The sequence below is a fragment of the Naegleria fowleri genome (genome assembly GCF_008403515.1).
Source record: "Naegleria fowleri strain ATCC 30894 chromosome Unknown tig51, whole genome shotgun sequence".
NCBI classification, from domain to species: Eukaryota; Heterolobosea; class Eutetramitea; order Acrasida; family Naegleriidae; genus Naegleria; species Naegleria fowleri.
The window spans coordinates 282,646-308,503 of record NW_025407983.1 but is presented as its reverse complement, the minus strand read 5'-3'; the positions used below and the strand labels follow the sequence as shown (position 1 = coordinate 308,503).

Below are 25,858 nucleotides of genomic sequence, written 5' to 3'. Positions count from 1 at the left end.
GTTCATGCTATTTTTTAAAAGTTAATCTGCTGTCAGGACATCATGTTCTCTCCAGTTAAAGGTGTAATGGCAGGATTGAGGTATTTGATTGGTTGAGGATTGGAAGTTGTGAAAACCAAGTTGTTCAAAGACCTCTTCAGATGATTCATTTATCAGATCAGCAAAGGATGGAAGACCCTCTTGACCCTAATGATGAAAAAAATCAAATTAATTAATCCATAATCTCGAGTTTGAAGAAGAATCCAATGACGAGGATGACGACTTCTCCAAAGAAGATTGAACTCATTTATTGAGCGATTTGGACATCATTGGTGTTGCATGACTGATCGACAATTTCAGACATGACTGATTGCAAATCATTCCAAGAGACAGTCATGGCACGAGATGGATCATAGTTCATTCCTTGAATTTGTCTAGCACCAATATAGTTAGACATGGCATTACCAACAGCCATCGCAACAACCTTCCAAGAAACTCTATTATTTCCATTGAATGGGTTATCTGGATCATTAGGAACAACTCCTTGAGCATTACGCTTCCAAGAATTAATCTTTTGAGCAATTGGAACTGCGTCAGCACATGGCAAGCAATAGGAAAAGTATGTCCAATCACAGAATGAGCATGTCTTACCAGAGAAAAAATAACTGCTGTCTGAATATTGATACTTGCACATGTTTTGATAAGCTTCTTGTTTTTGGGAGGTAGTGAGAGCTGGATTGTCGATAATTTGTTGCTGAACGCTGTACTTGTAAACGCTTGGTTTTGTTTTCCTGAATTATTTAAAAATTATTAAAGGATGAAAGAAAGGATTAATTACCAAATAAAGTAATATTCATTAAAACACAGCAAGAAATCATTAACAAAAACACTTACCATTCGCTCATGCATTCACTACAGCTGCAAGGTACATTTGCCATACCGTCTGTCAAAATATAAATAACCTTATCTGCATCAGGACGACCAGCAGCTGCAATATTGAGGGCAACTCTCAAACCAGGAATGGTTGCAGTAGCACCAGCGTCATAAGTCATAGTTGTCAAAGTATTATTAATCAAAGTACCATCTGTAGAGAGACCCAAAGTCCAAACTCCATCACTGTGGAATCTTGCAATACCAACTTGCACGGCATTTGCTCCAAGCTTAAATCTACCAGTGATTCTCTTACTGAAATCTCTCATTGACTCAAAGTTGGTAGGACCAATCGAGCCAGAAGAGTCCAACAAGAAGACGAAATCAATTTTGGCTTGACAGTAACAATTCTTAAATTCAACAAAAACGTTGGCAGACATTTGAGTTCCGAATGATGTGACAGCAGTGTATCTGAATTTGTCAGCTTGGCATGTGTTTGGATCACTGTCGAGTTCAATGGCAACTTGTCCATTAACATTAACAACTCGAGGAGTCTTGTGACAGTAAGAAGCGTCTGGACAAGATGTACTCACAAAGGAGAGACCGCTCGTTTGTCCAAATTCGTCATTGTCGTTGGCAAACATTTGAGAAACAAAGATTCTAATAGTTTGGCCTTGATTGATGGAGAATCTATCGTCCTTGGCTGCTGGAGGAGTAGCTTGCAATACAATTTGAACATTGGCAGTGGCAGAGAGTGGGCTTGATGCATCGTTATCAGTTGCTCTAATGACAAGATTGCAAGAACCAACAATGACTGAACTCTTTCTTGTGAAAGTAATAAGTCCAGCAGAAGAAACAGTCACTGATGTAGCAACAGATCCACAATTATTCGAGCCCATCGAATAAGACAAGGAATCTCCATCTGGATCGGAAGCCAAATTGTAGGTGGCAGTATGAACATAATTGTTGCTGACGGAGGTGAAGGAGAAGCTAGTGTCTTGAGCGGTAGGTGCTCTATTAGATACAGTAATGGTCATTCCACAGGTGGTAGTACTTTGTGTATCTGAGACACTATAGCTCACAGCAGATGAAGAACCACTGTTAGACTTGGAGCTTGTGAAAACAGTACCACTGAATAAACCCAATGAAGATGGGAATGTTCCAGTCAAAGAAACACTGAGGGCATCGTTGTTGGCATCAGCAATGAGAGTTCTCAAAGTTGGTAATACATCTGTGGAAGTTCCCTTGTTGACATTAAAGGTAGCAGCAGAGCAAGTTGGGGCAGCATTGGTGAAAGTGACAGTAAATGTCAATGTGTTGACACTTTCGTGGAGACCATCGAATAATTTGAAGGTAATAACCTTAGCTCCCAAAACAGTTGGAGAAGTAGTCAAACGAATACCAGTTGCAGTTGTGGTAACTGTGACATCAGAGGTAGTGGCAACCTTAATCACTGAAATGGTATCACCATCAGCATCAGAGAAAGTACCCATTTGAGCCCATGTGAAATCATAAGTGGTGGTTTGATAATTTCTTGCAACAGTAACAGAAGCACCAGTACCAGTTGGAACATTGTTGGTGACAGTCACAGTCACAGTTCCTTGTGAAGTACCCAAACCATCAGTACAAGTATACTTGTAGCTACCAGTTGCAGAGTAAACATTTCCAGACAATGAATAGGAAGAAGCAGCAAGATTTGATGTGAATGACACAACATTACCTGCAACAGAAGTAGTTCCTCCGACTGCATTTGAAACAACACCATTGAATGTAACAAAGCTACTATCCAAGGAATCATTGTCAGTACAAGCACCAGTGACATCTTTGGTGATTGGTGCAGACCATTTACCAGAAGTTGTCAAAGAAGCAGCATTTGGATTCGTATTCACAACATTGACATTGACAACAGTTTGAGCGTTGGATACAGTTTGAGCTCCATCGCTGAGTGTGTAAGAGACAACATCCAATCCAAGAGAAGCTGGAGCACTATAAGTAATTGTGTTGGTATTTGCAGAGGCAGTACCCTTTTGTGCAGAAGCAGCTGTAATGGTTAAACTATCACCATCCACATCTTGACGAGTTGGAGCATAACTAATGACAGGATCAAGAGCAACATTATTGGATCTCCAATGCAAGTCAATACTATATGGAGTTGGTGATGGCAAAGTATTGGTCACAGTGACAGAAACACTTCCTGGAGTTGAAGCAATGCTATCAGATGCAGAGTAAGAGAAGGAGAAAGTTCCTAAATAGACACTAGCACCAGCTTTAACTGTTGCAGTTGGAGAGGTAGTGAGTTGAACAGTACCAGCACTTGATGGAGAAACTCCTCCAGTTACAGTGGCAGTTAATGGATTGTTTTCAGCATCACTATCAGTGGCTCCATTCACGTTCAAAACGTTGATTGCATAACCGGCCTTATGTTGAGACCATTTGATGGTGACAGACTTTGGAACAGTGGTTGGTGGTGTATTGGTGACCAAAACAGTTGCAATAACGGTGACAGATGCAAGACCATCAGTAATAACTGCCTTGAATTGATCATAGCCAGTGAATGTACCTTGTGGAAGGTATTTAGCATATCTAGAACTTTGTAACGTGACACTTCCCGAAGTACCAGTGGTGATAAGTGATGTGACAGTACCCAATGATTCTCTAGAGGCAGTGTAATCAGGATCAACATAGTTTGCTAACAAGTCAATGGTGACTCCAATGGTGGAGCTCCATGTTGTGGTTGCTTGTGGAACAGTTGCTGAAGGAGCATTGTTGAAAACAGTGACCTCAACAGTGACTTGATAAGTGGAGACACCATCCGAAATAGAAACAGTGAACGTGTCAAATCCAACAGCTCTCTTTGGAGTGTACAAGATAGTTCTTCCAGAAATGGAAGCAGTTCCAGTCATGGTTCCAGGATTGATCGAAACAATGTTTGATGATGGGAAAGTATCCAAAATGTTGAGAACAGCATTAGTTGCATTCCAGTGAATATCATATCTCTTGGTGTAGTCAGATGGTGAAATTGAGTTCACAGAAACCTTAAACATGCATGATGCAGAAGTACCAACACCATCAGTGACCTGATAACTGAGTGTTCTCACACCAACAGTCTTTGCTGGCTTGAAAACAATATTCTTAGAGACACTATCAACATAGAATTGATCACCACCAGTGGCTCCAGAAAGACCAGTTGGAGCAAGGAATGCAACATCGTTAGCATCCGCATCAGAGACATAGCTGGCAATGCTGTATTGTTGACCAATGTCAAAGTTAGCTGGATTGAATGAAGTGATAATGTCAGAACAAGTTGGAGCATTGTTAGTGGTGGTGACTGACACAGTGGCAGTTGATTGATCCAAGCCGTCACTCACTGTATAAGAACAACTGGTTTTACCAATGGATCCAGTAGCGACAGACACTTGAACATTATCCTTTCCAGCATTATTGACCTTAGCACATGATGAAGAGGTTGTGACAGACAATGAAAAGGCATCTCCATCTGCATCAACAGTCTTGGTGAGAACATCAAATAATTGTTTACCTCCTTGATTGGCCAAACTTCTCCAATGAATCGTGAGAGAAGCATCGTCAGCAGTTGGTTTTTCATTGTTAGTGAAAGTGATAGTTACAACAGCAGGAGTGACAGAATTTTCAGCTCCATCATTTGGATAGTAAGCAAACTTATCAGTGACACCATTCTTGATTGGTGTGTAAAGAATAGATGAACCAGAGTTTGCAACAGTACCCTTTGTGACATAAGTAGTGGTGTCAACAGATCCAATAGAAAGTGAATCACCATCTGCATCCATGTCATTCTTCAAGACTGTCAATGCGGTAGCACCTGCAGCCCAGTGCATGGAATAAGTGTCATCTTGACCAACTGGTTTGGTGTTTGTGAACTCTACGTTAACAGTGCCAGAACTTTGTAAATTGTAATCACTGGCGGTGTAAGTGAATTGCTTGGCGCTGAGAGTAATTGGAGCAGCAGTGCTTGGAACGAATTTGACAGTTTGTGAGTCAACGAGAGTAGCAGTACCGACACTAGCAGAAACAGTCACACCAGAGACAACCATGGCATCTCCTTCTGGATCATTGTCATTCGTCAATGGTGAAACCAAAACACCAATAGGATTTCTCCAGTGAGTAGAAACAGTATCTGGTTGAGTCACTGGAGCAGTATTGGTGACTTGAACAGTGACAGTGGCAACATTGGATTCAGCATTGAGAGAGCTCAAATCGTTCAACCTGTAAGTGAATGAATCAGGACCAACATATCCATTGGTTGGAGTGTATCGGACTTTATAACCCATAACAACAGCAGAACCATGAGTAGGTTGAGAAACAATACTCACAGTAGCTCTTGGTAAATCTCCGTTTTGATCGTAATCGTTGGCCTTAACATCGCAATCCACAGATCGATTCCACTTGGTGCTAAAGTTGTCGTTATTAGCAACTGGAGCAGTATTGACAACATTCAAAGTGACCTTGGCCTTATAGGTAGAGTCCATTCCATCCTTATCAGTCACATCATACAAGAAGCTATCAGTGTATTCTTCATTGACAGCAGTATAGGAAACACCATCAGTATCACTATTGAAATAGTTCACCATAATAGTTGAAGAAATGTTCTTTTGCTCAGAAGAACTGACAGACTTGATCTTCTTCACAGAGCTTGGGCCATCGTTTGGATCGACATCATTGGCCAAAACATTCAAAACAGAGACAATACCCTTTGGAATAGTAATCACATCATCCATTGGAGTTGGAGGATTGTTGATGAGAGAAATGGTAATCTTACCAGTAGCAAAACCAGTTGGATCTGGTTTACCAGTTCCATCCAAACTTTGATCAGTGACACGATAATAGGCAACATCAGTAGTACCAACCAAATCTTTTGGAGCAACATATTGGACGTGAGTGTTATTGAAGATGGAAATAGAACCTCCCTTTTCAGTTGCTGCAATCCATCCATTGTTTGTTAACTTGAGAAGAGCAGTGTCACCCTTATCAACATCGAAATCATTCTCAATGACGTTGATCAAAGTTTCAAGATTCTTTCCACAGGAGGCAATATCATCCACAGGAGTTGGAGGATTGTTCACAACATTGATTGTGAGCTTACCAGTTCCTTCTGCTTCACCATCAGTCATGGTAATATCCAAAGTGGTTGTGTAAACAGTATTAGGAGTAGGTGTGAAAACAATGGTATAGTTATTGATCTCAACATCGATGAAATCACAACATTCAAAGTACAAAGTTTCGTGAGACTTGGCCAATTGGACAGAAGCAGCTGGGCTCAATGTATTGAGAGAAGGAGCAATCTTCTTCAAAGTAATCAAATCCTTTCTGTCAGGATCGAAGTATTGAATTGGAATCAAATTGTCAGTAGTGGATTTACCAACAGTAACAGTTCTTGTGAAAACATCTGGAGGACTGTTGTACACTTGAATAAAGACCACACAAGAGCTTTCTAACATTGAGTCACTAATACTGTACTCGAAAGAATCACCATACTTGGTTGTGAGTTCACCACTGGTATAGTAATACACAAGTTTGCTGTTATTTCTCAAACTAACAGATCCATATCCAGTACCAAGAGCTCTACTGATAAAGATCTCATCACCATTGATATCTCTATCATTCTTCAAAACGTCCAAGACAGCACCACGATACTTTGGAACTTGGAAGGTATCGTCTGCACAAGTTGGAGCATTGTTTTGAATGGAAATGGTAATTGTACTTGTAGCAGTATCATTACCATCTGAAATAACATAGTAGAATTGTTCAACACCATTGAAATCCTTCTTTGGTGTGTAATAAAAACCAGTCCAAGTTTCTTTCTCTACCACACCCAAGTTAGTGTCATTACCACCAACAATGTGATTACCGTTAAAGCTTTCCACATAGATGGCATCTTTGTCGACATCAGAAATATGCTCTCCATTGTCTCCAATGTATGAGAAGATGTCAATGAGGTAACGGTTGGCATTCTTTGGAACAGTCTTCACAATTGGAATGGCTTCAGGAGGACGATTCAATACTTGAATAGTAACAGTGGCATTGGCAGTCATGAACGAGTTGGAGACTTCATAAGAGAAGGAATCATTTCCAGTGAAAGCTCCAATCGACTGATACATAATCTTGGATTTGGAAATAATCTTGGCAACACCATAACGAGGATTCACAACAATATTGGTCAATGTTAAATTACCACCACGAGGATCAACATCATTCAACAAGACATCTAAGGTTACAGGAACACGTTTGAAAGTGGTGGCCATATCATTCTTTGGCTCTGGTGGTGAATAACCAACACCAACAGAAACCAAAATAATGGTGGCTACGGTAGAGGCAATCACAAGAGAAGTGATAATACCACCAACTGTTTGAGTTTCATTCATCGATAGCGTACATGTATGCGGTCATACATTTGGGTCAAGTTCACGTGTATGTGCAGAGGTATTGTCATCATAGGATACGCACAGATGAAAGAACAACAAGGACAAATATGGTCATTCTAGACAATAAAAATCCTTCAAAAGAAGAAACGTACCAATGGTTTGTGTGATGGTGCCTCCTTTCAACAAACTAAGGTTGAATCCCACTACCTGTCTGGCGGCTGGTTGATGTCAGAGTATGTTGGTTGGTCAGAGGAACGAGTCGCGTCAGATGTCAGATGCGGTGTTTTCAAAACAACAACATGAGAGACATGTATTCCAACATCATGAATATAAACACTCACAAAAACCTTCAAAACCCAATGCTATGTACTTACCAGTGGTGCTTCCAAGAGTAATTGTTTCTGGCATCTCTTCTTGGAAATACAATAGGAGAGGTGTGTGTTTGTTTTTTTGAGTATGATATTCTTTAGAGAAGATACCCACTCTCCGTAATTGAAGACAATTGAGCTCCAGCTTTTGTTTTAACCGCAAAGACACAGCCAGTAACAGAAAAACAATTCCGAGTGATTTTTCCTCACCCATCAATGTCCTGTCAAGTTATTTGACAGTGATTGACTTTCTTAGAACCCACAATCCTGTTATAATTGCGTTCAAGTCAAAAGGGAGACATCAAGCATCCGACACACGAGTTTGGCTTGAAGGATGTATCTCCAGATCCGCCGATGGATAAGGTTTCTCTATTTAAAAACCTGTTGTATTTCATGACCTTGCGAGTTGTTCCGATGAGTGACCAGCATTCAATCACCAAATTTGTCATATTTCAAACCACATAAAACGTAGAGAGATGGGAGTGACTGATTTCGTGATATCTGTCAAGGAACACTCAGATCTTCCAAGAAGCATTCGTATTGTGGCAATGTGTGAAATGAATTCAAAAGTGTGGCAATTAAATAGTCGGCCTCAATAGCCATCCAAAAAGCAGCCCATGAATTATTAGTAAGATGCATGATATCCAATTGAGATCGTTTTCCAAGCCCAATCATCAATCACCCGTTTCACAGCAACTGATGGATAGAACAAGTCAAAGAAGCATAATAGTGTTGGAGAATATTTTCTCGTGATGAGGTTCGGTTGCAATAAATTCATTAAATAACATTCATGATTCCGAAAAGGTAAAAAATCATTTAATTTGAAAAGTGGTGTATTTTGTCGTTTTTTTTTTGAGATGCAAAGTTCAACAATGGAGGTTCTTGACCATTCTCTTGGAGAGTAATCGATATTCGATAATATTTTGAAGGAAAGAAGTGACCTCTGTCTTGAGAAGAGCTTCATCTTGTTCCACGGTTGTAATGAATTGTTGTTCGAAATTTGTTCTCATCATGTCCATAATTTGGCAAACTTGTGCTTGGACTTTTTGAGAAAATCCTTTGCATGATAAATCAGGATTATTAACCAATTCTTCATCTGACGAAAGTAAAATGCATAATTGTTGAACGATCCTGTCAGAATTGGTCTCGTTTCTCAAATAATGTCGAAATGACAAGTTGTTGATTCTATTCAGAGCCTCTAATTTTTCTTGAGTTACAAGAGATTCCATCGACTCGAGGTCAATTTCTGCTACATACGCCCAGTATGATCGTGCTCGTTTATCTATTGGGATAATGTTGTAAAGAAAAATTTCCTCGATTGGCTTGATAAGTGACAGGACGGAATTGGGAATTAATGTGTTCTTTTCAATGTCAACTAGACTTTTGACAATTAAATTGCCCTCATCAAATTCACGCAAGAAATGTGGAAGACAAGCGATAGGAGTGGGCAATGGAACAACAGTCTCCATTCCAACACAGAACAAATCATATATTGAATATGCAACAAGAAAGTTCTCAAAAGTTAGAATTCCCTCGTCCTTCAACTGATGTCAGTGTTAATAAAAGTCGCACAATTCAATGAACATTTGTACTTACCCCAGAATTCACCAAGCAAGTTTTGACTTCTTCAAAAGTTTGAAGTAGTCCTTCTCGAGTTTTTTGAATAAATAGCCAGGCCGTAGTGCCTTCCAATTCGTGCTCATATTGTTCTGCAACTAAAGGAAACTGGTACGTGGGCAGTTTTTTCACAATCTCATTAAAAAATATGGAGTGGTTATTGGTCTTCATGGAGGAAGAAAATAATTCAAAAAGAATGTAAAAAATTACGGCCATTTCGTCGTCCAAAGAGTTGCAATCTTCATTGTCGTCACGAGCAGTGGCAAAGTATTCACCTATTGGAGAATCTAAGGCGCAATCTGCGTCAATCATTTCTTCTGACTTGATAATGAGTAGAGTATCTCCTTTTGAAATGTTTTGGGTAGAAATTGTGCAAAATCCTTCGTTTTCAATGAACTCTATTGCAATTTTTCCAGAGTTCTCTAACAACAAATGGTTAAAACTGTCCAACAAGTTGTTACTGCATTTAGACCTTGGAAGGAAATGAGAGTGAGCCATTACTAAATTCGCCATTGATTGATCGATGAATTTCAAAACGTTTTCTATTATATATTTTTGGCCAATACGATACACAAGAATATTTCTCATGTTATATCGCTTTTCTTGTTGCAGTTGTTGTAAGTCTTCTTCAAGAGAAGTCGAGAATACAGCTCGTTTTGACACGAAGAGAGATCTAAGTGTCCGTAGAGTATTAAACTCATTTTTCACATTAAATCTAAACATTCCAGCAGTTTTTCGATGATGATCGATATCGAATTGTTTCGCGAAATAAAAGTCTTCTTCATCCATTACACAAATTCGAATAGCATCCAGCATGTCATCTGGTAAATCTTTCTTTTTCAGATAATATCCAAGTCTAGTTGAATTAGCTCGTTAAATACACTAGCCACTAGGTGCTACTTACTTCAAAGAATTCTCTTCAAGATATTTCTTTTTACATAAAATTAACTCTTCATCGTTGGTATCTGAAATTCCAAATTGTACATAAAGAGTATCTTCAGAATTTTCGGGAATTACAAACCCATAACTTAGTAAAAAAGAGTCATTGCTTTTAGCTCCATAGTTGTTGTAAACAGAGTCGCCTTTTTTAAGAGATTCTCTAGTTTTTAAATAGAACTTGCCATCAGATCCTGTGAAATATGTAATTTTGGCATTAAATTTGTGATTCAAAATGTCCACCATCGGTAACAGTGTTGGAACGATCACCTTCTCATTATTTTCGACATATTCAATAGGAAAAACTCTAGACCAAACGGCAGAAAACGCCCACATAAACCTTTCAAAGGTATAATTATCGTCAATAAGATTTTTTCTTCTTTCTTTTAAAAAGGTCACTTTCGAATTGAATACATGATTCAAATTGTCCTTAATACTGGTGACAGATTTATAGAGATTGGTACCTCGCAGCTCATTCAAATCATCCTCATCAAAATAAATAGCCGTAGTAAAATTTTGTGGTAACATGTTCAAGTATGGAAAATAAATACTCGACTCCTTCATCACAAACAGTTCATGAATCAGAAATAAATAAAACACAACCAATCGATTCTCAAACATATTTGTTCCTTTCCACTGTGTGGACAATTCTTGTCCGTCATCAAGCTGCTCATCTTTAAATTGTTCCAATTCCAAAATTAATTCTTTGAATTCAGTGCTCATGTTTTTAAAATTCAAACAATTATTCAAAGGAATAGACAACAATGTTTCCTCATGCTCTTCCGATGCCTCTATATCCGAGTTAAGAGTCCCACTCATTCCTTGTTCATCATCAATAAATTGTAAGTCAATCGCCTCGTGCTTGAATCCGCCTACTTTGTTGGTCCACTCCACGAAAGCACGAATCCTTTCGAGCTGGCTCATTTTTTGTTGTGAGAAAAGCCTTTTCTTGCGTTTGGATCAGCATTTGAGAAATTCACAGAGTGAATGAATTCGTTTACTTTGTAATATTTCTCATAATACTAATAATAATTCCAAATCTTGATACAGTGTTGTTGTGGATTTCTCCAGCTCTGAGTGCGCATTAATTATTCCGCACGAATGCTACAACATGAAACTCAAGCCAGACCAACAACAACCAAAAAAAATGTCTGCAGAAATTATTGCCGTTCCTTCGGCTATGATTCCAAGAGAATTGCGCTCCGATGATGAAACATCATTCATGTTCCACGTCGATAAGAATAGCTCATGTGGATGCTCATGCTCTTCTTGCCAGTGTACTTCTATCATCAAGGAATATTTTGATGGTGATGGGGTGGACTCTTCCAATACTGAGAAAAGAGGATTAGCTTGCGGTTGTTCCTCCTCTTGTTGCGAATCTGGAAAGAGAGAATCAACAGCTTCTTCCGAAAGCAAAATGAATGATCCCTCTTCTGGATGTATTGAGAATTGTTTCATGAAGAGAATTAGACAGATTTATCACTTTGAAATCGTTTTGGTTCGTAAAAAGAGTGAGAATAATGCGATGGATATCATTGAAAAGTTGAAAGACCAAGCATTCATCTCTATTGCTGAAAGCGAAGGAGAATTGAGAGTTTATGTTTCTGGTTATGTTTCACTTTTTCAGTTGCTGAATAATTTGTTTGAATCTCACCGCAAATCTTTCCATATTAAGAATGCAAGAACTATGAAGGTTCATCAGGTTAAATTTCATGATTCTTGCAAAATGAGATGCAATGGATGTAGCTCTAAGGTTGAGAAAGCTTTTGTTGATTTAAAAGATGTATCACACATGTTTTGTGACTTGGAAGATCAAACGGTCATCTTTTTCTTTAGCCAAGAATCCACAAGACATGCCATCAACGATATTCTTACAAATGATTTGAAAAAGACATATGATGTTCTCAACTCCAATATCGAAATTGTTCATGAAGAACATAATCAGGAAAATGTCCTCACCTTGAAGGTGGAAGGTATGAGATGTGGTGGATGTACCTCCAAAGTCAAGAAATTGCTTGAAGATCAATTCAAAGCTCACGATGTGAATATTGATCTTTCAGCAAAGAAGGTTGTTTTCAAAGTTGCTGATCCAAACGTAGAAGAGAAGATTATTGAAGAAATTGAGAGTCTTGGATACTCATGCTCTAGATTTGCCGATTACAAAGAACACAGTATTAAGGTTAATGGAATGAGATGTGGAGGATGTAAAAACAAGATTACTCAAGCTCTTCAAAGTGATGAAAGGGTCTATTTTGTGGATGTAGATTTGGAAAACAAACTTGTCAGTGTTCAATGTGAATACGACGAGCCAAGTGTGTTGATTGAAAAAATCGAGAGTCTTGGATTTAAATGCGAAAAGGAGGTTGAGATGTTTACCATCAGAACAGCTAAAACTTCTCCAACTACTGCATATAAGAAGGAGGTTGATGAAGATGCTTTGAAAGAGACACCATCTACCGGTAACTTATACTTATATGCACCTGTTGATGAAATGGAAGAGATTGAAATTGAAATGCATGATGTCAGATTGCTGCATCACAAAGACGATGGAGTTGAATATGCTGCGGCGTCTCCCAACAAGAAATGTGTCGTCTCCATTGATGGAATGAGTTGTGCATCCTGTGTTGCAAAAATTGAGAAAGCACTTAAGAAATTGCCTGGTGTTAGTAATGCCGTGGTAAACTTGATCATGCAAAAAGGTGACATTACTTATGACGACTCGCTTATTACTGAAAAAGAAATTGTGAAGAAAATTGAATCACTCGGATACAAGTGTGAAAGCTTGACAGAACAAATGTCTAACGAAAAGAACAAGCTTTTATTAAGCGTCCATTCAGGCCACAAAGACGAGTTAGTTGACCTTATTACCCATATTCCAGGTGTTATTGACATTTCAGTTGGGATTGATGAGGACAAGTCCAATTCCATGCTTACAATTTTATTTGACAGCAATGTAGTTAAGGCTAGAAAGATTTATGATGAGGCAATTGCAAGAGCCAGCCAGTCCAACTTCGACGTCAAGATAGTTAAATCTTCCATGATGAAGAACAAGTTGGACACTCTGGCCAGAAAACAGGAGATTAAGAAATGGATGTTCTACTTTATCTTTTCTGCATCCTTTACTTTACCTGCCATGATCATTGCCATGATCTTTGGTAATATTCATGAAACCAAAATGGGGTTGATGACACAAATAGCTCCAGGATTGACTGTGATGAGTCTTATCATGTTTTTGTTGATCACCCCTGTCCAATTTATTGGAGGCTACCCTTTCTATCTTCTATCCTTGAAGGCATTGAAAGCTCGTTCACTTGATATGAACGTCCTTATTGCAATTGCCACTACTGAAGCTTATGGATATTCTCTATTTACCAACATTTACAACATGGTTGAAGGAAAGATCTCTATTGAGCATGATTATTTTGAAACTGCTGCTGCCTTGATCATGTTTTTATCTCTTGGAAGACTATTGGAAAGTATTGCAAAAGGGAAAACTTCATCAGCTCTTGTGACCTTGTTGAATCTCCAACCAGCTGTTGCAATTCTTGTCGATGAAACAGATAACTCTGAGAAGGAGATTGATGTCGATCTAGTCCAAGAAGGGGATATCTTGAAAGTTATTCGTGCAAATAAGGTTCCAGTTGACGGTGTGATTACTTCATTGGATGGAGAGGCTTTGGTGGATGAACAAATGATTACTGGTGAATCTTTACCTGTCACAAAGAAAGTTGGATCTGAAGTGATTGGTGGAACCGTCAATGTTGGAGACACTTATTTTTACATGAGAGCCACCAGAGTAGGATCAGACAGTACCTTGTCAGGAATCGCAAAACTTGTTGAACAAGCTCAAACAGATAAGCCACAAATCCAAGGTTTAGCAGATAAGATTTCTTCATGGTTTGTTCCTGCTGTCATCTTGCTCAGTATCATTGTCTTTGTTGTTTGGGCGATTCTTGGTGCTTTCGACATGTATCCAAAAGAATGGAGAGCTGACCATATGAGTCCCTATGTCTTTGCATTGCTGCTAAGCACTTCCACTGTCATTATCGCATGTCCATGTGCATTGGGTCTTGCGGTACCTACGGCTACTATGGTCGGCACTGGACTCGGAGCCAAGCATGGCATTTTGATTAAGGGTGGTAGTCCTATTGAAATTGTTAAAAAAGCAACTGCTGTCACGTTTGACAAAACAGGAACCCTCACAAAGGGAGAATTAGTGGTTGATGATATTGAAATGTTTGATGATAATGCTGTACTTGCTGACATTATTAGATATACTGCAGTGGCAGAATCAAGCAGCGAGCATCCAATTGGAAAAGCCCTCGTGAAATTCTGTAAACAGCATGTGTCCTATAACGAGGCATTATTCAATGCCTCCTCTTCATCAATGACCGAATTTAATGCCGTTTCAGGAAGAGGTATTAGCTGTAATATTGAAAATGTTCACATTGATATCGGAAATCAACAATTTATGTATGACCAAGAATGTGTCATGCCTGAGTTTAATGATTCTAATCGTTATCAAACATTGGTTTTTGTTGCTATTAACAAAAAGTTACAAGCTTTATTTAGTTTGTCTGATGAGATTAGAGAAGAATCATTCCAAGTAGTTAAAGATTTACATAATAAGGGACTAAATGTATTCATGTTAACAGGTGACAACAACAGCGTCGCAAATTATGTTGGTGACAAACTTGGCATTCCATCGGATAGAATTTTCTCGCAGCTTACACCTGCGGGTAAAACCAACAAAGTGAAAGAATTGCAAGACAATAAGGAAATTGTTATTATGATTGGAGATGGTATTAATGATGCACCTGTTATTGTTCAAGCAGACGTTGGAATTAGTGTCGGACAAGGAACAGACGTGGCAATTGAATGTGCTCAAATTATTCTCATGAAGAACGATCTGCGAAGTTTAGTTTCCACAATTTCACTTTGTAGAAGCATTTACAACAGAATTGTATTGAATTTTGTTTGGGCTTTTGGATATAACCTTGTAGCTGTGCCTTTTGCTGCTGGTGTGTTCTTCCCCCTTATCAAAGTGATGATTCCACCTTGGGTGGCTGGTATTGCGATGGTTTCCTCATCCATTTGCGTGTTGTTATCTTCTCTTTCCCTTAGACTGCACAGAATGTAACAATGAATTAAAAGCAGTTGAACGTGTCGATTTATTTTTTTAATTTCTGAACAAGTAGTCTCTGATCTTGGTTTGATCACTTGAGAAAGTGAAACAACCCACAATGATCTCTGCATTTTGTCTTCGATCCCAAATGAATGGGCACAATTCGTGAACAACCTTCACCTTGTCACTATCATGAGCAAAGCATCTCAAAATTGATGCAGCAGTGTTACAATCCAAGCCAGCAATATTGTTTGTTGTTCTCAATTGTTGGATGACCTTATACTTGTCAGAGTCAAAGTTGAACAAGGCGATAATCTTAATGATATCTGCTCCGATAACTGGTGACACTTGCGATTGAGTATAAGTAATAACAGTCTTAAACTTGTCAGTGTCGAAAGTGTGGTTTTGACAAGCTTGAACAATTGAGTTCACTAATGGATTCATGCTAACTCCATAAGCACTACTGGTAGTGGTACTAACAGTAACATTTGGATAGATCGATGTTGTCATTACTTGTGGAGTAAAAGTTGTTGATGTTCCAACTCCACAGAATGGTTGTGGTGGTGGTACGTATGTGTGTTGTTGTGGAGGAACATAACTTTGTTGGGGTGGAACATACGAAGTGGTTGGTGGTGGAATATATGTTGTTGTTGGTGGAATGTAAGTGGTTGTTGTTGGTGGTGGTACAAAGGTAGTTGTGGTTTGAGTTGGAACACCAACACTAATTCCAGTGGAACCAATGCTCACATTGAAGAGTGGAGTTGTGGTTGTGGTGGTTGTGACAACAGTGGATGATGCAGGTTGAACAATGGATGTGATTGCTCTGAAGCAATCTCCATTTTGAAGAGGCCAAGTATTGATATCAAATGTATCAACACGGAATGAAGTTTCTGCTCCATCAAAATCAATGAAAATGATATACTTGTTTTGTGAAACATCACGAACAATGTAGGCATAGGCTCTTCTTCCATCTTGTTGATTTTTCATGACAATATAACCAGTGTGAGGTTGTGAATCAACATGCCAGGTTTTTCCTGAATTTTCTCTAAATGTCACTCCCATTAAATTGACATGCATAGCTTTCAAAGTATGAGAAGGAGATGAATTCAAAGTTTGAGAAGGAATTCCAGATAAATTATGAATGGTGGCAGGTGCCAAAGCAACACCAGTATTCACTCGATAAAAAGTATCACTTTTTCCAGTCAATGCTGTTCCATCTAAACTTGGAGTCAATTTCCAATGAACATTTCCATCAAAAGTAATATGAATGGAGAAGGAAGCAGGAGCCATTGAAACAGCAACAATTGTTCCATGAGCTTGTCTGCCAGTTCCTTCTTGAGTCCAACTGAATTGATTGCCATTTTGAGTGCAGTGCCAAATTTTACCGGACTTTTCTCTCCATGATCCTGCTACAATTGGTGATGTGTTGCCCATTTGTTGTGTAAGTGAATGATAATCTTTGATGATAGAGTGATGATGATAAAATAAGAGGAAGAGAGCTCGGAGACAAGTTCAACAACCGATGATGATGATGAATGAAAACGTTCAAGCCTTGACGGTTTGGAGATTTTTTTTTGTGATGCTGGGATTGTAATCTTGCTTCGAATTGGAAGAAAATTTATTGGTCGTCGTGTGATATTATTATCGTTTGAGGATTCGACTCGGGGTTACATGTGAAAAGTTTTTGAAGTGATGTGTGGAAAGAGGGCGAAAGGAATTGAGGGCAAACAAAAAAAGCGCATTCATCCGTTCAAGCTGGGTACTGTCAGCAAATTCTTCATTGCATTTCATGCTGTCATACCTTGTGTGAAAAATAATGATGAAAGATATGAACAAGAGTGAGAGCCAACTTGGCAGGATCGTAGAGACTCAGGTTGGGAAAGCCTGTGAAAGCTCCACCTGAATGATCCATTTCAGGAACCACAATATATTTACATCCAGGAATATAACCATCCATGGTAATGACCATTCCATCGTTTTTCACATGATATCTCATGTTCAAATAAGAAATGGCAGGATATAACAAGGAAGAAGGTGCTTGGTAGTGACTGCTCACAGAAATACAAGGGAATGTCTCATTATTGTATGGATATTCTTCAATGACTCGCTTTCTGTTTTCATAACTCAAATCTTCGATAGCTTGTAATTCGCCTCCCAAAATTTCTAAAGACGATGTTTTCAAAGGTTTCAGAGTATCAAGTTCATTAGTGGATGCGAGGTCATGTAAAACAACGCGAATCTCTAAAACTTACCCTCAACAAGAATGGAAAGTAATGCAATTTTGCTTGCTCCATATTCAGAAATGTCATTGGCAAGTGCAGAACCTGCATAAGGAGCTTGAAGAGCAATCATTCCTTTGGCATGATCTTTTAACTCATTTTCGTATTTTGAAAGAGCATAAGCAACGTCACAAGCACCCTTGGAGTGACCTATGATCAAGACACCTTTTGTGACATTCAATTCTTTCGAATATTCGATAATTTCATTTTTAAGAAATAGAGCGTTCTTTTCTAATGATCCACCCGAATTAACCTTAGAGATTTTGAATTTCATTCCACATTCATTGAGATGCTTCTTTAACCCATGAAAATAGAAAGGGTACCAATCTGTATACAAGCCACCAACGAATAATACTCCATTATATTTAGAGCATTCGTCATCTTTGGGGTATAATTTTTTGAAAAGCTCAGTTTCCTCTTCATATAATGGCTTTTCAAGGAATGCTTCTAGATCTTCTAACATTTGACTTTCAATCGATGAATTTTCTGTTACTATATTACCCTCCACATCAAACTCTTGCTGAGAAATATTGTCACGCTTCTTTAATTTCTTTAGGATCCACCCAATTTTATCTTTTGACACTCCTTGCTTTACATTTCGTTCAATTTCTTCAAAGAATAATTTCACTTTGAGCCGAATTAAATCTTGTTCATAGTTATCCAACTGGCGAGTGCTATCAGAATTGTCAATATCAAATTTAGATAAATGTTCATGTTGTTGGTGTCCTAACACAACTTTCTTGTAAGTTTCAGCTGCAGCTCCTACAATAAAGAAAAGCAAATTTTGTTGTTGATTTGTGAGTAATTTAAAAGGTGAATTTTCGTCTGTACTTCTTGAGAATTGATATGAATTTTCTACAAGACCATAAGAAGAATCCTCTCCAACACTATTTGAAAAAGTTGGAGCAGAACTTTCTTTCAAATAATTTGGAATGATCGATTGGATCATTTGCTCAATAACTTTTCTTCCATTATCTTGCTGAATAAAACTCATCAAAGATTTATAGAGTCCATCGACCGTTGCTTGTGATATCGGAGGTATGCTTTCCAGTTGTGGAGGTGGAGAAGCCTGTTCGGGAGGTATTCCAGCTTGGGTGAGTTCCGATGGTGTCTCAGTATACTGTGTGGTCGTATCATCTGCGCGTACGGACTGTATCATGATGGCTGTGGATAACAAACTGTAGTAGCACACTGACATCACTAACACTGTCAAACACAGTCGAGAAATGATGAATGGATCACCGCGCCGTCGTTTTCTTTGATTCATTTTTTTTGTAAAAGATTACAGAATCTTCCTTAAACTTCCTTTGAAGATTGTTGTTGTTACAACCTCAAACACAGTGGTGATGAATGATGTTGAGTCTCCAAAAAGAAATCGGAATAGCAACAAAAACATCTCGCAACACCATCGTGATTCGAGCAAGCCTGGTTGCTTCTTCTGGTGAACTCTGAGCTTGTTGAACAATGAACTTGCCACGAAAGAACCTTTTTTCAATTCAAAAAAAATTCTTCAAGAATCAATCTCTAGCCGCGCTCTCTGATCAAACTTTGTGTCATCATTAGATCAAAATGAGTAGCAGCACTGATCAACATTTATCCAAAGCCTCTTCCACCGAGGACGTTCCTCTTCTTCACGGAAGTCTCTTGATCGGGGATGCTAATAATAATAATAATAATAATAATGAAAAGATGATCAGCCTCTCTCCTCAACCTCCCAAATTTGATGAGAAAGATCAAGTCGAGGTTCCTCTCAATCAATTCCTCACCTTGCTCACAGCCTACGACAAGTATTCCAATGTATTGGATGATATCAGTAGTGGTAACAAGGACAAAGAGCCTCCAAGAAAAACCATGATTCAAGAGATGGACATTGAAGGAAAAACAGAAAAGGATAAGGTGATTCTTCAATGTAAAATTTGTATTTTGGTATTGGTTGATCGATACACCAAGTTTAAACTCTTTGATGTCAATGACAAGTTAACAGTTTTGGGATATACAGTCAGTAAGGAAAAGAATATCAACAAGAATGCTGCCTCAGAAGATGTCATCACCAATTACTTTGAAACTGAAGAGGAAGAGGAAGTTCCATTAGAGAATAACGTTGGATTTATTGGTGTCTTTGATGGTGCTTACTGCTTGCACACCAATGATCGTGGTCGTTATCATGTCACACTCAATCTTTGTGTTCCTTATCAATCAGATCAGAAAAAGTCATTAGAGATTATATTTCCTTTCTGTGCACCACGTAATCATTTACGTCGATTTGAGATTGTTGGTGATTTCTATGATCTCAATGTAGAGCCATCGACACATTTCACCACCAAGTTTGAAGAAAATTCTTCGAAACAACGATCAACAATTTTGACCGATTGTTCATTCCCTCCAACCTATCGTCTCTCTCTCTATTGGAAACGATCTGAAAAGGTCATTCAAGAAATCTTGAAAAACACACTCAAGAATGAGAAGAAGGAAAAAAAGGAAGAAAAGAAGGAAGAGAAACAATTGAACATTACTGTGGAACAGCATGTGTTGCATAGTGTGGGAGGTGGTCTTATTTCCACCTCTGCTGATTTGGACTATACCATTGTCAATGGATCTGTAAATACTTTCTACGTCTTGCTTCAAATGAAAGACTCTCCACATGATAAATTTGGCAAGGACACATGTCCATTGAGAGTCATTCGTGTGGATGGTCGCAATATCAAGAATTGGGAGATTAAGAAATTGAAATCTGCTTCCACTGCAACAACTGCCTCTACTCCAACCCAAAGTATAGCGCCTTTCAATACCGACAGTCAAAGTGAAAGTAATTATTCCATTCAGTTATTGAATTCGGCTCACTCAGAAGGTATTAACTCGTTCATTCAAACAGCTTCAGCTTATGCAGAATACTTTTTGAAAGTGACCTTGCATTGTGGTGTTGAAGGTAGCTACCAACTCAAACTTTTAACAGAGAAGGATATGAAATCAGAAAGTTGTAAGGTTCATCTTCCAACATTTTCATGTATGAATGTCAACAGAGATAAGGGGTTCATTGGTGTTGAAGGAATCACCAATGTTGAGATCAAAGATCTAAAAAATGTTGGCTTAACCAAGTTAGCAACCACTGAACTTCCATCGAAAATCACCTCCAAAACATCTGATTCATTATTATTTGGCTACAAGTTCTTGCAATCGCTGGGCACTGATATTTTCCTTGATATCAAGAAACACGATGATGTACAAGTCTTGGTTGCAGTGATTGAAGAAGCCGTTTATCAAATTACCTATTCTGAAAGTGGTTACTTGTTTTACAGAGTAGCCATGAAAGTGAAAAACTCGTCTCAAAATTACGCCAAGGTCGACCTTGTTCCAAAAGATATTCAATATTCTCTCTACTCGACAAGTGTCAAGGGAGAAATTGTAAGACCTGCGATTGATAAGGAAGGTAAAATTCTCATTCCTTTGAAGAGAGGAACCACTGAGATGACCTTCACAGTAGAGATTTACTATACAGTTCCAGTGAAAGAAGTGATGAAAGAGAATGGAAAGGTTGAATTCTTACTTCCAAAATTTAACATTCCAACCAATAGATCGTATTATTATGTCTATCTTCCTGAAAATTACAATTATGGAGAGTTTGAAGGATCCATGAAGGAAGTATCCAACTTTGACAAACAACCCACTGTGGAAGATTTTATTTCGCAAGAAACTTCACAATCTGGTATCGCTTACCCAAGAAGAGCTGAAAGAAGGTTGCAATCACAAAACAATTACATTCCCATGCCACAAATGCAAACGTTGTTGAATTCTTTACCGCAAAGCAATTACAATGCCATGCCACAAATGCAATATCAGCAACAGCAAGCCATGCCAGTACCACAAATGCAATACCAAGCCATGCCACAACCCTCCATTCCAAAAGGAAGAATAAGAAGAGCTGCCAGTGAAGAAGATATACGTAACCTAAGCGATGATGAAGATGAATTCGAAGAAGAAGAAAATGCTTACAGCGACAGCGAAAGTGATAGTGATAGCGATGAAGAAGGTGTCAATGACGAACCAACACAACCCTCCACTGGAGTCGGATTAGTGAGTGGTGTCATGCCTGTGAAATTAACTCCTGTCACAAAGGGAAAGATTTTCCTCTTCCAAAAATTACTCATCTCTGAGAATGAGGATCATTTGAAACTCGCAGTCGAGTACAAGAAACAACAAGAATCCATCCTCACCAAGAGAACTCTCCTTCCAATTAATGAGATCTTTTATGGAAGTGTAGTAGTTGTCATTTGTATTGTGTTCTACTTGTTATTCCGTCTTGTCGCATACTTTTTGAATTAGTAAAGGAGATTTCAGAAGCATCAACAAATAGTGATAATATTGTACAGTAGCACATTCATCATCTCCAAAATGTCGCTCTTCGAACCATGCTGTTTCAAAACTTTTTGCACCTCTTTGCTGCTGCATCTAAAAAGAATGAAAAGAACAATCGAACAAGTCATCAGCAGCAGTTCGAGTGATGCTGCTGTGCATCCTTCTTCGTCGTCCTCCTCATCATCGACTTTACGGTCTTCTTCTTCTATCAATCCTGGTGGAGCAGAAAAGAGAAAAAAGACTCAGCCGATTGCTGCTTCTGCTGCTCCTCTTTCATTGCCTTCCTTTTGTCCCAATGATTCCATTCAGGATTTAGGAAAACTTCGTTTTGCTTGTCGGCTTTTAAAAACACTCTCGGAACAAACACCCATGCGTCGGCTTGAAACGGTCTATTCAATTTTAAATTACATTCCGAATGATCAATTTACAAATATCATACAAGAGATGGATTTAAAATCAGTCGTATTGAGTGATTATTTAAAAACATTGCAAAGGCTTGATGATGCATGGGAGGATGAAACGAAACATCAAGTACCAACGTTGAAAGTCGTCTCAAAAACAGAATTCTTTAGAAAAGTGTTGCAAAACTTGATGAAGAATCCAGATGATTTTGCACATTTGGCTCTTCATAACATTCGAATGTTTATGAAAAAAGAGAATTCTACGCCCTTGTATGATACATTGTATAAATTGACAAGAAGTGATTTGGATGAGACAACTAGACAAGCATTGATTCAATTTTATACACAATATCCAAGATTGTTATTCTTGTTGCCATGTACCAAGATATTGAATGGAGGTTATAATGTAGTGTCAAAGATTATTGAGGAAAATGATGCAATGAGAATTACATTCAGAGAATTGCGAGCTACTATTCCAAGAGTGAAGGATTATTTGGAACATCTCAACAAGCAACCATCTCAGCAATAGCGAAACACACTGTGAGAAATTTGATGGCGATTTACATCTCGTTAGACATCGAATTGGAGTTCCTAAATCAAAACTGGCTGCGACGATCAGCAAGAAACAAGTAATTATTGGAAGTTGCAAAATGAAATCCACAGAGAGAAAATACTTCTTCCAAACAAATCAGGAGCAAGAGGAGGAAATGTTTGCGAATTATCTTGATGACTGAGAAATACTCAGTAGTTCCATGTGAAATGGAAGTTTATCTCCAAAATTTTGCATGATTAAAAATCACATTTTCACTTTGTCTTTTTCTTTGTTTTGAAAAGGAATGTTAACATTTGTACAACTTGTTCATATGTCAAGTGTTCCGAATTCTGAATTGCATTCGCTATTAAAACTGTATCATTTGTACTTTCTGAATTAATCCATATTCTTCCATTCAATCCAACTGCTACTTCAAAGCTCACGTATTCACTAATTAATTTTAAAAGGTAACAATTTGGGTCTAATAATTTTCTAGCCATTCCTAGGGAGCACTCCACCACATATCCTCCTTTTAATTCACCAAATACAGATTTTCCAGTGCTCCAATCTTTCTTTTTCATTCCGGGTGCGCTTTCACACGTTATTTCAATATCTAAATCTTTGTTTGCCAAAGTAACACGTGCATAAACAAGTGAGCCAGGGCCCAAATCAGGTCTATTCCTTCGGGTGGCACCATCAAAGCCAACAAATGGCAATAACGCCAATCCCTGATGAGCCAAAATATCCACACTATATTGTTCGACAGGCACTTTATCTTTAACAACTCCGATCACCATATCCCCAACCATCGGAACATAACGATGTTGATTATTATCTACAAAATATCTATTCGGTGGAACTAGCCTCAAGACTCCAGCCTTTGTTGCAATAATATTATTTTCTGTTTGAAATAGTCCTGGTCCAATTTTAATAATTCCCGATTGTTGAATTGTGGCCATGGTTGTTGTGGAAGGTTCCGAAGAATTTGATGATGACAATTTATTACGACGAGTATCGGCCGTTGTCAAACAAGCAATTTCATCTCCAGGCATCACGGGATGATTTATCTTCTCGCAATGTACTTGCATTTTTTTTCGTGTTCAGTTTTTTATGGTGCAACTCTATAAATACTTGTGAAAAGGGTCAATAAGAACTTTGAAGTCGATGAGAAGTCATATCACAACTACTTTTCGACGAGAGATCTCGATGGGGAAAATAACTCTTTGATGCGTGAAGTTATTGATGTTGTTTTTATTTTGAATGGTCAAATGAAATAACTGTTGTTAATACCAGTTGTTATCTGATTGCATGAAATGTTCATTAATGACAGTTCTCTTGATTTATTTGGACGGGAGGCCTGTCAGGAATATGGCAACACTCCCGCTACAGTCTTTGACTGTATGAACTGTGAGTGACAAGAAATCTTTCGATCCTTGTGTGCTTGTTGTGAATAGAGGTGAGAATAAAGTGATTCATTCTATCCATATATTTATTGATATTAAAACGTTCTCAATAATAAATGACGACATTTGGTTTGATGAAATATGGGTCAAGAAATGTAAACTTCAAACATGAAAGCTGGCATTTAGAATTCCCAAACCGAAAAAAATATTTTTGAATTTTCGCGATTCTTAATGTCAGCTTCATGAAAGCTTAACGTGAACGAGGCGTGAAAAACCAGAAGTGCCTTTCGATTAAATAGTTTGGCAAAAGAGTCCCTTTCTCAAACAAGTGTCTCTTGTAACTAAAAAAAAGAAAGAAACGAACAGCAATAATAACAGTCCTATGCTTCTTCGTTTCCTATTGTCGTCACGCTCTTTGTGATTTCGAAATCATCACAAAGGGCGTGTAAGTCTTTAAAAGGTGACCCTCAAAGCTTCCTGATGAGATATTGATGGAATTAAAGGATCACGAGAAGGAAGCTCACAGCAACGAAACTCCACCACCATTGATTGAAAAGCCCACCTTCAAGAAGGGTTAAATTCTTGAGAGAGTTTTCAAAGAGAGAACTTGTAAATATTGTGCTTTTAAATTCTAAATAAAGTCTCTTTTTCATTTGATTTTTCATTAAAAGAGATGTTCTTCCCAACAAGAATCATCCGTTTTGATCTTCTTTAAAGTTTGATCCATGCAAGTTGGAACGAATAAAGGAAAGAGATTTGATATAATCCTTGTCTTTGAAAAATCCCAAATACACTCTTGGTTAGGAGAACAATTCTGTGGAATCTACCGTAAAAACAAGTGGTTGATGACCAAAACGTTGGGCTGAGAGGACCAAAAAACCCTTGCTCACGAGGAGTTCAATCATGATGGTGTTCGACTTTGCATAAGAACACCAAAACTAACAAGAACATAATGAAGAAAACGAGAGATTAGAAACACACTATTAGGGAAGATGATGCACTGGATGGAAAACTTCCTCAAGAAAACAATTTGGAGGAAGAAGAAGCACCTAAATAGGTGAAGAGGGATAAACTTACCTCCTCTTCGAAATCCTCTTCTTCTTCAGTTTATGGGTCGGTAAAGGCAGTAGGAACTAGAGACTATTATCGTTCAAAACAGAAATCGGAGTTTATTAGAAACTCAAGAGCCGCAAAAGAAGTGTCCACCTCTTCTTCTTCTTCTTCAGAAAGAATGATTTCAGACATGCTCCATCTGCAGAGAGAGCAACTTGAGAACCATTTGAATGCCCAAAAGGAAATGAATGAGGAGACGAAGAAAATGAAGATGGAATTCATGGGATTAAAGCAACAGCTCCAAAGTCTTGTGTCCTTAATTTCAGCCTATTTGAATCAGGAACCTGATCCCTGTAGCAATGACACAGGATCTCATCTCTAGCATTTCTCAATAAGCTCCTGAGTGAAGGAGGTTAATCCGCTCCAGTTAAACCTATCTATCTTCCAAGTGGAATCGCATGGTATTGCAGATACAAACGCTTTTGCTGAAATTAATCAATACCATATGACTATTGTTAATTCTTTCTGGACTGTCATGGCATCA

General features: G+C 38.3%; 8 protein-coding genes across 8 annotated transcripts; 3 read left to right on the top strand and 5 right to left on the bottom strand.

Moving 5' to 3' along the window:
* Positions 1–286: 286 nt before the first annotated feature.
* FDP41_006209 (uncharacterized protein) lies at positions 287–7,655 on the bottom strand (the record flags this gene model as incomplete). Its single annotated transcript, XM_044709819.1, has 4 exons — positions 287–770; positions 874–7,228; positions 7,400–7,465; positions 7,622–7,655. The coding sequence occupies 4 exons, from the start codon at positions 7,653–7,655 to the stop codon at positions 287–289; spliced, it is 6,939 nt and encodes a 2,312-aa protein (XP_044559448.1).
* An 826-nt stretch (positions 7,656–8,481) lies between these two features.
* FDP41_006208 (uncharacterized protein) lies at positions 8,482–11,092 on the bottom strand (the record flags this gene model as incomplete). Its single annotated transcript, XM_044709818.1, has 3 exons — positions 8,482–9,159; positions 9,212–10,088; positions 10,137–11,092. The coding sequence occupies 3 exons, from the start codon at positions 11,090–11,092 to the stop codon at positions 8,482–8,484; spliced, it is 2,511 nt and encodes an 836-aa protein (XP_044559447.1).
* Positions 11,093–11,315: 223 nt separating this feature from the next.
* FDP41_006207 (uncharacterized protein) lies at positions 11,316–15,308 on the top strand (the record flags this gene model as incomplete). Its single annotated transcript, XM_044709817.1, has 1 exon — positions 11,316–15,308. The coding sequence occupies one exon, from the start codon at positions 11,316–11,318 to the stop codon at positions 15,306–15,308; it is 3,993 nt and encodes a 1,330-aa protein (XP_044559446.1).
* Positions 15,309–15,347: 39 nt separating this feature from the next.
* FDP41_006206 (uncharacterized protein) lies at positions 15,348–16,727 on the bottom strand (the record flags this gene model as incomplete). Its single annotated transcript, XM_044709816.1, has 1 exon — positions 15,348–16,727. One exon carries the CDS (start codon positions 16,725–16,727, stop codon positions 15,348–15,350), a length of 1,380 nt encoding a protein of 459 aa, XP_044559445.1.
* A 361-nt stretch (positions 16,728–17,088) lies between these two features.
* On the bottom strand, positions 17,089–18,839 carry FDP41_006205 (uncharacterized protein; the record flags this gene model as incomplete). Its single annotated transcript, XM_044709815.1, has 2 exons — positions 17,089–17,456; positions 17,546–18,839. The coding sequence occupies 2 exons, from the start codon at positions 18,837–18,839 to the stop codon at positions 17,089–17,091; spliced, it is 1,662 nt and encodes a 553-aa protein (XP_044559444.1).
* A 302-nt stretch (positions 18,840–19,141) lies between these two features.
* Positions 19,142–21,892, top strand: FDP41_006204 (uncharacterized protein; the record flags this gene model as incomplete). Its single annotated transcript, XM_044709814.1, has 1 exon — positions 19,142–21,892. One exon carries the CDS (start codon positions 19,142–19,144, stop codon positions 21,890–21,892), a length of 2,751 nt encoding a protein of 916 aa, XP_044559443.1.
* A 135-nt stretch (positions 21,893–22,027) lies between these two features.
* Positions 22,028–22,855, top strand: FDP41_006203 (uncharacterized protein; the record flags this gene model as incomplete). Its single annotated transcript, XM_044709813.1, has 1 exon — positions 22,028–22,855. One exon carries the CDS (start codon positions 22,028–22,030, stop codon positions 22,853–22,855), a length of 828 nt encoding a protein of 275 aa, XP_044559442.1.
* A 275-nt stretch (positions 22,856–23,130) lies between these two features.
* FDP41_006202 (uncharacterized protein) lies at positions 23,131–23,946 on the bottom strand (the record flags this gene model as incomplete). The annotated part of the gene is made up of 1 exon (XM_044709812.1): positions 23,131–23,946. The coding sequence occupies one exon, from the start codon at positions 23,944–23,946 to the stop codon at positions 23,131–23,133; it is 816 nt and encodes a 271-aa protein (XP_044559441.1).
* Between the last annotated feature and the right edge of the window lie 1,912 nt (positions 23,947–25,858).